We start from the raw sequence: 13703 nt of genomic DNA, 5'->3' as shown, positions 1-13703 counted from the left end.
TAAATTACTCTTTAAGGCTACTCTAAAATCTTTTGAAGGCCAGTAAAGTATAACTGCTTAGTGAAGGTCGCAAGGTCATTTCGAGACACCCGAAATGACCTTACGACCTTCACTAAGCAATTATCCTTTACTGGCCTTCAAAAGATTTAAGAGTAGACTTAAAGAGTCTACTCTATTAAAGAGTCATTTAGGCAACGAGGCAATTAAATAGAGAACCATAATTGATTTGAGCTAAAAACTCACCACTAATGAGCGTAGCCAAACATAACCGACTAAAAGTCGAAGAATTGATCTAGTGGGAGCTCTGATCAATTGCAGCCTGACCCAGTCGGGGGAGTCTAAATGTGACTAAGAAGTTCAATAAAGGGCTTCAAATGACCACATAAGAGGTTAACATATACCACTGTTAAGATTTAAAGTGAAAAATGGCACCAGTTTCGGCGCATTTTTCATTTGACTTTTAGTATTAAATTGCCGCCAATTGAGTTCAGCTGCTTGAAATTTTGATTGAGAGAGAATTTTAGATCACGCGAAACGCAAAAAGTCAAGGGCGTAAAATTCACTCGAAAAGTCAAAACTGCCAAGCGAAAATGTTGCATAAAAAAGACACACACGTTTACAATAATTGCTATGAACTTCGTTCAAGAGCAATTAATGACGTCAATCATAAAAAACGAACTGAAGAGCCGCATAAGTAGGTGAGCCAGCCACACAACTCTTGTAATGCGAAAAAAATGAAAATAAGCGCCAAACGACAAGGAGAAAAGGCCGGAAGACTCCGGAAACGAATAATAATACTAACTAAGGTCAACCTTCACGCGTCAACAAACAGACCATTTCGAGAATCAACTTCTGTCTCTTGCCTTCCGAATTGAATAAAACTGGGTAAACTAATAAAGCATAGCTGGCAGAATGGTGGAACAGCTGTGAAATAGATTTACGAGCCGTAAAATACAGATAGAAACAGATATGGAAATGAGTTGGAAAAAATTATGACGGCCGCCTATAAAAGGCGATGTCCGATTGAGAATACTTTTGGGTGCCAAAAGATTTGGCAAGGGAGAGGTTCGCAACCCCTTTTCGTAATAATCCAAAGCGTCAACCACTCGGCTATTGGCCGTTATCAGCGATTGCCTTAAAAACCATTTTGTTTTCACAACAGGCATAATTTCTGAAGGCGCGCAACTTAGGTCACGCAAAAACCAAGAAATCAAGCGTAAAATGTAGGAAAAAGTTAAGCAAATGTTCTAGAACAAATGTAAAACTCAACGGGAATCTAATGTCAACACATAAGCGACAGATTGCTGGAAAATAGCCACCATTGATTCTCATAAACCCGTTGAGATTCAAAACAGAAAACTGAGGAAAAAATTGATTGTTGTACAACAAATATTTTAAAAGTGCAAACCTTTCTTATTCATTTCTTAGTTAGACAAACTCCTGTTCCACAAGTGAGGATACAGAGGATAGTATCAATGCCAAAAAGCATTAGAGATGGCAACTAAAACTTATAAAAACGAAGTTGGGCTTATAAATTGGACTTTATGAGCTTCTTCCGTCCCTTTTTTCGATTTTGTTTTCGGTATTGACGCTTTCCATTTTAAGTTGTTCTGTTCGTCAAATGCTTTTTAAAATCACTGAGCAGAATGGGAGAAGAGTGAAACTAGCCTATAGAAATCAAAAATATTGAACAAGCTGTTTTAACTAAAGCAAAGCAAAACAAATTTTTGTTGGAGGAAGTAAATAAAATAAACCCGCTAAAAGAGCCGACTAGAAGAGTGGCTGTTAGACATCAACCAACTATTGTCCGACAGATTGCTCTTGACAGGCCGGGTAATTTAATTCAGAGGAGGCTGCAGCCTACATACTTCCGATCAAAGAGGGGTTCGAACGAACGACCTCAAGCATAATGAACTGAAGCACCCACAGTGCTATCAGGTCCTTGCAATAGCTTATCTTACAATCGCTTTTGATTAGCAACGGACTTAATAAGCTCAATTTAGGTGACGCAAAAATTAAGACGTCAAGAGTAAAAATTCACTCGTGACATGAACAAAATCTTCAGGCAAAATAATACAAACATACCCCGCAGATTGCCGGAAAATAGCCGCCGTTGATTCCAATGAGCATAATTGGTATTGAAAGAATAGAAGATATTGAAAAAAAAAAGATTTTTGTACAAAAACATTTTTTAAGTCCGATTTATTTTGATGGCATTTCAAAGTTGAACATAACGTACTTCTGTTTCTTAGAGAGAGGCTACAGGGGCTACTATCAATACCAAACATACCCGGCAGATTGCAGGAAAATAGCCGCCGTTGATTCCAATAAGCATGATTGGGATTGAAATAACAGAAGATATTGAAAAAAAAAGATTTTTGTACAAAAACATTTTTTAAGTCCGATTTATTTTGATGGCATTTCGTAGTTGAACATAACGTACTTCTGTTTCTTAGAGAGAGGCTACAGGGGCTACTATCAATACCAATAAGCATTAGAGATGGTAACTAAGACTTAAAGGAACGACGTTCAAATAGCGGGCATCAAAAATTGGGCTTTATGGGTTTATACCGTTTCTATTTCTGACATCCATTTTTGTACTAACTCTGTTCATTTTGAATTGCTTTGCTGAGCAACTGATGTTCAAAATCACTTTTAGCAGAATGGGAGAAGAGAGAAACTAGCCTAGAGAAGTCAAAAAGATTTCACGCAAAATGTTGAAAAGGCGGCAAAATGAGGTAAAGCGAAACATTTTTTTATTCGACGAAGTAAAAAAACATAGCAGGACAAGTCCTGACGTACAATTCAAAGAATTTTCATTGACTAAACAGAAAATTTTGACCTAGAATGGACTAGGAGTGAATTGAGAAAACCATTTTAAAAAATCAGATACAAAAATAGGAAAAAACAGAAAATCAATGTCAAAATGCCGCATGTGAACCAAAAAACCACTAGCGAGAAATGAAAATTTAATTCAAACAAAAAACTAGGTCTAGAATGAGCTGTGAATGGATTGGGAAAACCATTTAGAAAAAAAAATCCGATCCAAAAAATCGAAAAAACAGTAAAAATCAGACTGAAATTGCCGCATGTGAACAAAAAACCACTACCGAGAAACCGAATTTTTGTTCAAACACCGTTTTCTCACTCTACTTTAAAATTAGAGCAAAAAAATTTCACGCCGCAAAACCACTCGCTTTTTCGCTCCATTTCCTGTTTCGGCGTGATCAAAATCACTAATCCAATTTGACTTCAAAAATCATGAAAATGTGTGAACAGATCTTAAAAAAAAAGACAGCGCCCCAATACAATTCAAATTCTTTGAATTGTAAAAAAAATAGGAGCGCTATAATAGCCGGCTGAGAAGATGAGGGCGGCTATTAAAAAGACACTCGTATTTACAATAATTGCTTCAAACTTCGTTTTTGAGCAATTTAAGAAGAATTTTATACAAGTAGACAAGACATTCCAAAACAGATGTCAAAACTTGTCAAATCTAATTTTTCTGCTTTGCAGTTGAAAAAAGAGAAAAAACTAAAATTGCCAAAAGAATTCTCTAATTGCAAACTAAATTTGCAAAATTTAAGATCTGAGTAATATAGCTACAATCAGCTTACAGCTTCGCAGCTATAATCAAGATTTCATTCAAGGTATGACGAGAGCTATGCAAAAACGTTCTTCTCGAAATTGTTTTGTTCATAGTACCGAGGCTAAACTCTGACGGCTTAGCGTTACACTCACATGTAGTAAGCAAATGTCTCCAACATACATCTGTTGACAGCCATCTGGTCAACCGACAAATACAGCGCCATATAGGCTATGTGATGCAGTCTCTTCAGAGCACCAGCCCACCTCTCAGCTTCCCCTTGCTCCTCTGAGTCCTTCTGTCCCATTTCATCCAGCTCTTTCTTCATTGATTGCACCAGCTACAAAAACCAAAACGAGATTTAAACTTTTAAATTGAAACGAGTAAAATGAAAACAATTGATGAACAAAAGCCAAGAAACAAAACCATGAAAGTGTAAATAAATAAACAGGACTTCGTGCTGCTGCTCTACTATTGGAACTTGTATAGGCGGCTGGATTGGGGGCTGGGTAATGTTCGGTAATTTTCCGACCCTGCTCATCCCCATTCTTGGCTTACATATCTACCGAATCTAGCGAGATAGCAAAAATAATCTAGCGTCAAAATAATGAACGGTAGATCACGCTTTGCAAAATAACACTTGATGCATCCTCAAAATAGGTCAGGTATATACTAGTGAGGTTAATACCAGTCTGCTAAATTGTGCTTTCACTAGAATGAAAAAATACCCGACAGATCCATAACATCGATTGGGATTGAAGGCAGAGGAAAAACAATGACAAAAATTGATTGTTGTAAAAAACATTTTTGAAGTGCGTCCGAACTATTTTGATTGCATTTCGTAGATAGACATACTCCTGTTTCTTAATGAGAGGATGCAGGGGCTAGTATCAATGCCAAAACCCATAAGAGATGTTAACTAAAACTTATAAGAACAAAGTTCCGGTAGCGGGTGCCTAAAAATGGACTTTATGGGATTATCCCATTTCTATATCAATTTCGTTTTTCAATAATGATTCTGTTCACTTCAGAATGCTTTGCTGAGCATCTGCTGTTTAAGAACACTTTGAGACAAATTAGCGAACAATTCAACTAGCCTAGAGAAGTTGAAAAGATTTCATGCAAAATGTCGAACAAGCTGCGAACTAAGTCAGGTAAAGTAAAACTAAGAGACATATGAGCAAAAACTTATTCACGCTAGTGAACAAAGAACTCGCTCCACTAAGATTGAAAAGTGACATCACGCACGCAATTTAGCTAAAATTGCATGAACAAAAGAATAAACATTAATTGTGACGTCAGATCGTCGTAACAAAATCTCAGAAAACATAGCAGGACAATTTCTGACACAATTAAAAAGGCTTTATTGAATAAACAAAACAGTATACCTAAAATTGACCATTAATGGATTAGGAAAAACAATTTTTTAAAAACATCAGATCCAAAAATCGAAAGAACAGCAAAGAAATCAATGTCAAAATGCGGCATTTGAACAAAAATACGACTTGCGAGAATGCAAAGTTTTGTTCACTTTTTTTCATTCCACCTTAAAATTAGTGCAAAAACATTCACGCCTCAAAACCACTCGCTTTTTCGCTTCACTTCCTGTTTCTGTTGTGACCAAAATCATTACTTCGAATTGACTTCAAAAATCATAAAAATGGGTAACAGATCTTAAAAAGACAGTGCCCCAATACAATTCAATGTTCTGAATTGTGAAAAATAGGATTGCTATGACAGCCCACTGCGAAAATTAGGGCGGCTATCAATAAACTGAGCTGAGGAACATTTGTTGACAATTAGTAGAAAAAATACCAAACATAGCCGGCAGATTGCCGGAAAATAGCCGCCGTTGACGTGCTTGATGCACATCGGGATTGAAACAGAAATGGCAGTGAGAAACAGAAGAGACAAAGTGACTGATTTTTTTTTTGTTTTTTCCAGTGTCAAAAAGTGATCTAATTTGTCGTGCACTTTCAGTTAGATTCTAAAACGCTACTTAATTCAGCTTCTAAACTGAAAGCTAATATGCTTAATATCGATATCAGCTAACAAACACTAATGAACTTTGATAACCTAATGAACTATGACTTAATGTCCAGGTTTTATCGGTTTATCCCGTTTCTTTTGAGTTTGCTCTTGTGACATTGACCGTATTCATTACATTGCGTAATTCAATGCTTGAAAGAATTTAGAATGCATTCAGTTGAAACAGTGAGGTAAGGCAGAACTGAAACGTGAAAATCGTGACTTATTTAAAACTAAAAACCTCATCAAAAGTTTAACATACCCGGCAAATTTCCGCAAAAATAGCCACCGTTGATTCCAATAAGCATGATTGAGATTAAAAGAATAGAAGATATTGAAAAAAAAGATTTTTGTACGTAAACATTTTTTAAGTCCGATTTATTTTGATGGCATTTCAAAGCAGCAAAATGAGGTAAAGCGAAATTTTTTTTGTTCGACGAAGTAAAAAAACATAGCAGGAAAACTCCTGACGCACAACTCAAAGAATTTTCATCGACTAATTAGAAAACTAGACCTAGAACGGACTATTAATGGATTGGGAAAACCATTCAGAAAAAAATAAAATCCGAAAAATAGAAAAAACAGTTAAAAATTAAAATGAAATTGCCACATGTGAACAAAAATCCACTAGCGAGAAGGCGAATTTTTTTCAAACGCCGTTTTCTCACTCTACTTTAAAACTAGAGCAAAAACATTTCACGCCGCCAAACCACTCGCCTTTTCGCTCCACTTCCTACTTCGGCGTGACCCGTGACCGAAATCATTACTCCAATTTGACTTCAAAAATCATGAAAATATGTGAACAGATCTTAAAAAATAGCCGGAAGAATTCCAGAAACTATTCTAATGAAACAATTGCCCATACTTATGACCAAACAACTAGAACAACCATTGTGAACCCTGAACCTCCACAAATGCCATAAAAAATTTGAGGAAGAAAAGAAACGGAATTCAAAAACAAATTGAACAAAAAAACTAGAAAAACTTAATGAGTTTTTAAGATTTAATAGAAAAAGGAAACATAGAGCCGAAAAAAATTCCATTGAAATTGGAGCAAGGAAAAGCTCGCGAAACAATGCGCAAGTCATTATAGGCTAAGAAACTTTCTAAGATGAAAAGAAGAAAAACTGCAGAAAAAATAAGAAAAATGGTTTTAAAATTACTCAATTTTTCTGGCAATTTTTCTAAGAAAAAAATGATTTATAACAAAAAAACTTCAGTCCATTGGTATCCGAATATTCCTTAAGTAACAAGCTTCTATCCAAATCCCACTTAAAGCATTAAATTAAAAAATAGGCAAAAAATCATTAAATTTCGTCTAAAAATCAGCAAAACTGATCAAAAACCGTTAAATTAGCATTAAACTCAAACTAACTACTTGAAACCTTTTCCTATCAAAACAAGCCTAAAACTAATACATTATCATAATAAAACCTCATAACCATCAAGAGTTGCAAAAAAACTGCTTTTAAAAGCAGCACGTGAACAAAAATATTCCGCTCGCAAAAAATATTCCGCATCGACTGTTTAAAAAGGCATGAGTGAACCTATATACTGCTTTATTTGAAAAGCGTATTTGTGTCTGATTTCGCCACTAGGTTCTCGTGAAATGGTAACTTATAACTGCCTGTAAGCTTGTTTTTTTGTGGTCTAATTTCTCAGGGTGATGCGAGGAAAATTAGGCTGTCTGACGAGGCATAAGTGAACTTCTTAAGCGATTTTTTTTTGTTTTTAAGGATTTGACAAAACCAGAAAATGATTAACAAAGACAAGCTAAATGAAAATACATGAGACCGATGAACAAAACACTCAAATTTTTGAGTCAAACATTATAACAGAGCCAAGAGATTGCCAAAAAAGCCGCCGTTGAAGTCCCAGAGTCACATCGGGATTGAAATAAAAAGAAAGAAGTTGACAAAAAAATTTCCTAAGCATTAAAAGTGTTCTAATTCAGTGTGCATTTTCAGTTAGGTTCTAAACTTAAACTTATTTCAGCTTCTAAACTGAATGGTATTAATATTAAAACTAATATCAGCTAGCAATCGATCTATTGAACTTTGATAACCTAATGCACTATGACTTAATGTTTATCCAGTTTCTTTTGATGTTGCTCTTTTCATATTGACCGCACTCAATAAATTGCGTTGTTCAATGCGTGAAAAAATTTAGATGCCATTCAGTTAAAACGATGAGTGAGGTAAGTTAGAAGTCAAACGTGAAAATCGTGACTTATGTAAAACGAAAAACGTGATCAAAACGTAAAGCAAATTTGAAAACAGGAGAGCGCCTGAATGATAGCCGTTTGAGAGGCTAACGGCAGCTATTAATAAATTAATGTATAGCTCTGCAAAAATACCCATGGAACGTGTTATGAGGTAAATTTAAGAAAACGCAAAACCTACAATAACGCAAAAACTAACGATAATTTCACGAATATGCCTCGTTAGGGAGCCCAATTGTCCTCGTATCAACTTGAGAAATTAGACCACAATAAAACCAACATTAAAGGCAGTTGAAAATCAACATTTCACGAGAACCTAGTGGCAAACTCAAGAAACCAATACGCTTTTGAAAAAAGCAGAACATAGGTTTGCTCTCGCGTTTTTAAACAGTCCATGAGACCATTCGTTAAAGAATCTAAGCGACAATAGAACAAAAAGTATCCACCAGGTGATTTCGGAATGATAACAGAAAAAAAATAACGGACTAAACGTCGGAAGAATTACTCTCGAACGACTAGTAGGAGCTCTAATCAATTGCAGCCTGCTTCAGTGGGGGAGGGGGAGCCTAACTGGGACTAAGAAGTTCAAAAGTGCGCTTCAAATAACCACATTAGAGGTTAACAAATAGTACTATTAAAATTTAAAGTGAAAAATGGCACCAGTTTCGGAGTCTCGACAATTACTAAAAACTACAGTTTAAAAACAAAAACTGACTAAAATCAAAAATACATTTTTACTTAAAAAAAGCAGAATCAGCTGCAAACAAAAAAACTATAATCAGATTCATTTGTTTTTTCCAGACAGCAGATCTAATCTACAAGTGAAGAAGGAAAAGGACAAAAAGAATGGCAAAACTAGTAAATCAATTGAAATAATTTGGAAACAAATTACTTTAAAGTCAAAAAATGTATGAACCATTGACATCGAACAATCAAAATGCTTTTTATGCCTTTCCAGAAATCTAATGGTCTTGACATTAAGAAAACAGTGACAACACCGCAAAATGAAACACAAAAACAAGCAAAATAAAAACACATGAAATCGAAGGAACGAACACCACAAATTAATGAGCAAAAAACCTCATAACAAAGCCGAAAGATTGCAGGAAAAAAGTTGCCGCTGACTTGACAGACACACATCGGGATTGAAACAAAGAAAAGGAATTGAAATTTACAAAAACTTTCCTACGTTTCAAAATTGTTCAAATAAGGTAAGAAGTTTCAGTTAGATTCTAAACCTATACTTACTTCAGCTTCTGAACTGAAGAGTATTAAGCTCAACCCCAATATCGGCCAGCAATCGCTCTAATGAACTTTGATAACCTAATGCACTATGACTTAACGACCGGGCTTTATCGGTTTTTTCCTTTTTTTTATTTTGCTCTTTTGACATTAGCGTATTCACAAAATTGCCTATTTCAATGCGTGACAAAATTTGGAATCCATTCAGTTAAAACGATGAGTGAGGTAAGATAGAAGTCAAACTTGAAAATCGTGTCTTATGTAAAACGAAAAACGTGATCAAAAGGTAAAGCAAATTTGAAAAAAGGAGAGCGCCTGAATGATAGCCGTTTAAGAGGCTAACGGCAGCTATTAATAAATTAATGTATAGCTCTGCAAAAATACCCATGGAACGTGTTATGAGGTAAATTTATGAAAACGCAAAACCTACAATAACGCAAACTAACGATAATTTCACGAAATAGAGGTTTCAAAGCCAAAAAACAAAAAACTTCGCTTAAAAAATTCACTTATGCCTCGTTAGTGAGCCCAATTGTCCTCGTATCAACCTGAGAAATTAGACCACAATAAAACCAACATTAAAGGAAGTGGAAAATCACCAACATTTCACGAGAACCTAGTGGCAAACTCAGAAACAAATACGCTTTTGAAAGAAAGCAGTACATAGGTTTGCTAAGGCCTTTTTAAACAGTCCATGAGACCTTTCGTTAAAGAATCTGAGGGACAACAGAACAAAAAGTATCCACCAGATGAGTTCGGAATAATAACAGAAATAAAATAACGGACTAAACGTCAGAAGAATAGCTCTCGAACGACTAGTGGGAGCTCTAATCAATTGCAGCCTGCTCCAGTGGGAAAGGTGGGGGGGGGAGCCTAAATGGGACTAAGAAGTTCAATAGTGCGCTTCAAATAACCACATTAATTAGCGGTTAACATATACCACTATTAAAATTTAAAGTGAAAAATAGCACCAGTTTTGCCGCACTTTTCATTCGACTTTAGTATAAATTGCCACCAATTGAGTTCGGCTGCTTGAAATTGTGATGGAGAGAGAGAGAGAGATCAAGCGAAACGCAATAAGTAAAGGGCGTAAAGATCACTCGAAACGTCAAAACGGTCAAGCAAAAATTTTGCATAAAAAAGACACACACACACTTACAATAATTGCTTCTCTACGAGAGCAATTAAATATCCACTTATCAACCGGAGAATTGCAAATGGAGACAAAAACATATAAGGGAGACAACGAAAATAAGATGAGGTCGATAGTACCCTTTCGTAGCATAGTCATCGCAATGAAGAACTCTATCAGTCTATAGGAAAAGGATTTGGACTGTTACTGGACGGTTTGGTTAAAAAAGAGGATCAGAGTTGTCATATTTCCCACCGCATAAACGTTTAGGTTCCTGGTTTCAGTTGTGTTAAACTAATCCATTGGAAGAAATGGAAGGTCAGCATGACAGCAGAGAAAGAGCCATATGTACAAAAACTAACAATCACGCTCTAATAAATGAAATTAATGCGACGCTCAAAAACCCATTTGACCTTCCATTCAAACTACATTTCTATATAAACAACTTCATGGCGCACCAAAAAAGAACATAGCCGGCAGATTGCCGGAAAATAGCCGCGATAGACGGTTGTGGCCTTACATGAATTGAAACAACTAAAGAAATAAGAGACAGATTGACCAGCAGTCCTTTAATAGACCACTAGACTTTGTAGGTTAGATTCGGACTGTCAATTTTATGACACATACGGTCTATAAGGAGAGCTTCAAAATTGATATTCGAAATCAAAAACTCAAGATAAGTTTGCAACTACTTAGATGCACACTATTGATCTTTAATAAAAATGTTCATAAAATTTAAAGTTCCATAAGTGAGTTCAGAAGTCATTTTTTTGAGCGAGGTAAGTCACGCAATTGACCTAAAAGGAGAAATGACGTCACGCACACAAATTTTAATTGCAAAGCAATATAAGTCACTGAAGTCAAAGAAGTCAGGTCGTAAGACTCATCGATGGAGACCGACGAATTAAAAAAACATAGCAGGACAAGTCCTGAAATACAATCCAAGTAATTGAGTGAAAGACAGACCTAATGAACCTCACCAGCAGATCAATTGAACAATCCCAGCCAACAAGACAAAATCTCAAAAGTTGAGAAACTAAAATATCAAACAAACTGAACCAAAGGAAAAAGATCCTTGCTAAAACCCTTGAAGCTTTAACCTGAAGGCCATATATGACTCATTTCAAAATACTCACTAACTCAAGCAAAAACCTTGAAAGAGATGAATCTGCCACTAAAAGTAGATAGACTGGACAAATATGACAAATGCATAAAGAAACTGAGAGAAAATTTAAATGAAATTTCCAAAAATAGGGCTATAAAAAAATCAGAACATTTTTTTGACCCTGGAGTTTTGTTTTGTAAACTGTCTACAACATTAAAAAGTTTCGTTGGCCAGTAAAGATAGTTAAACTCAAAGAATGACAAAAAAATCGAAAAATTTGAAAAAAATCGAAAATTTTAAATTGCAAGCTTTATTTTAAAAATTTCCCACAATTGCAAAATTAAAGAAAAGGAAACTATTTTGTTGCCCCTAGAAACTATGTGGTAACATACTAGCAAACCCTATAGGAGGTTCCCTGGCCACTGAATGAAAATTTTAAAAATTTAAAAAAAATTGCAACTTTTTAAAAAATTGTTAAACGATATTAAAATGTTGAATACCAATCCATGGCAAAATATTTTCAGTAAACTGTTAGCAAACTTTAGATGAGGCTTCTTGTCCACTAAGGCTGGAGAACTTGAATAATGACAATAAATGTCAGAAAATTTGAAAAAAAAACAAGTTTGCTTTAAAAAAATATGGTAAAATTCATGAAGTTAAAATGTTTAAAACCACTTCATTACCACTAGAAACTATGCAATAACTTATCATTAAACCCCAGAGGAGCTTTCTTGACATCAAAGTCTGAAACAACTCAAAAAATGACAAAAACTTTCAAAAAATTTGAAAAAATTAGTATAAATTACAGTGTTTATGTTTGGAGTAGCAATAGATATAGCGCTTAAAGTGGCCGTAAAAAGCAATTACGTCTTGCAAAGGACCTTTATCAACTTTAATAAACCTTTATTTCAGACTGGTCTAACAAAAAATCCAAAAAATGACGAAAAAGTGCTAAAAATTTCATTATTTTGGCTCAAAAACTCCCAAAATTGACCTTTTAACCTTGAATTACGGCCTTCCCAGTAGCTTCAACACTCTGAGTACTTGAGGGACTACTAAACGAGGGCCTCTAATGAAACTTGATGCCCGCTGAGCTTTACCTGTTTATCCCGTTTTGAAAGCTCAAAGTCATGAAAACAGGTGTGAAAACATCTCACAAAAATAAAAAAAAGACAGAGCACCAATACAATCCAATTCTTGGATTGTAAAAAACCACTATGTCCCGAATAATAGCCGCTATCGCTTCGCGGCTATTAATAAACATAACCGACTAAACGTCGGAAGAATTGCTCTCGAACGACTAGTGTGAGCTCTAATCAGTTGCAGCCTGCTTCAGTCGGGGGGGGGGGGCTAAATGGGACTAAGAAGTTAAGAAGTTTAATAGTGGGCTTCAAATAATCACATTAGAGGTTGACATATACCACTATCAAGATTTAAAGTAAAAAATGGCACTAGTTTCGGCGCATTTTTCATTTGACTTTTAGTATTAAATTGCCGCCAATTGAATTCAGCTGCTTGAAGTTGTGATGGAGAGAGAATTCTAGATCACGCGAAACGCAAAAAGTCAAAGGGCGTAAAGTCACTCGAAAAGTCAAAATCGTTAAGCAAAAATTTTGCATAAAAAAAGACACACACGTTTACAATAATTGCTATGAACTTCGTTCAAGAGCAATTAATAAGTATTGGCTATAATAATGGGAGTCTCGAGAAAAGTGACAGAAAGGAGAAAAGAAAAGATTGCAGATAACTCAAACAGAACTGGCAAGCTAAATGGAAATCAATCACATCAAACTATTTTGTTTAAATTATCTTTCCACAGCTAATCCATTCTGTACTTGACCCCCCTTTTCAACCGGCCGCCGTGTACACCAACATCAGTGGTCAACAAAATATTCATGTCGCCTCATTGTAAGTTGAATTTGCATTTTTTAATAATTAATTAGGGTGTCTCTTTTACTCTATAGCCATTTAAAATCTAAGGTCGGTGAACTTCAATTCAACAAATTACAAGCTAATTGAAATTTGAGATTAATCCAGTTTGAAACTCTCTGACAATTACTAACCCTGTGTACTTGTGAGTAAGAGTTGCTTGTGGTAGTGAACTCGGAGGCCACTTTCCTGACCAGCTGTTTCATGGCTGTTGAGGAGAGGGAGAAGTTGAACATTTTCACTCTCTCACTCACTTGGGTTAATCCTTCCCTTAAACGCTCGTCTTCAGCACCAGCTCCGGCTGAAGAACGAAAAACTTACATCACACATCCATTGGACAAGAAAAACAAACAACCGACTAACGTCGGATTGCGCCCAAACGACCAGGGTGCTGTTGGGCTCGGTAGTAGCCCACTTGGGCTTAGGAATGCTAGCATTAGCTTGGCGGTGAGCGGCGTGG

The 13703-nt window shown here is 35.6% G+C and overlaps 1 protein-coding gene across 2 annotated transcripts in view; it reads right to left on the bottom strand.

Annotated features, from left to right (window-relative positions):
* Positions 1-13703, bottom strand: part of LOC142342367 (ubiquitin carboxyl-terminal hydrolase 25-like) — a 109623-nt gene that overhangs the window by 6717 nt on the left and 89203 nt on the right. For both annotated transcript variants that reach the window (XM_075393674.1, XM_075393681.1), the window contains 2 exons: positions 13378-13544; positions 3742-3926 (listed from right to left, as the gene is read on the bottom strand). In XM_075393674.1, the coding sequence (XP_075249789.1) occupies positions 3742-3926; positions 13378-13544 (352 nt within the window). The remainder of the gene's footprint in view (positions 1-3741; positions 3927-13377; positions 13545-13703) is intronic.

Source organism: Convolutriloba macropyga, chromosome 1 (assembly GCF_964194025.1).
Source record: "Convolutriloba macropyga chromosome 1, txConMacr16.3, whole genome shotgun sequence".
NCBI classification, from domain to species: domain Eukaryota; kingdom Metazoa; phylum Xenacoelomorpha; order Acoela; family Convolutidae; genus Convolutriloba; species Convolutriloba macropyga.
The sequence above is the reverse complement of the archived record's forward strand: the minus strand, read 5'-3'. Positions and strand labels throughout refer to the sequence as shown.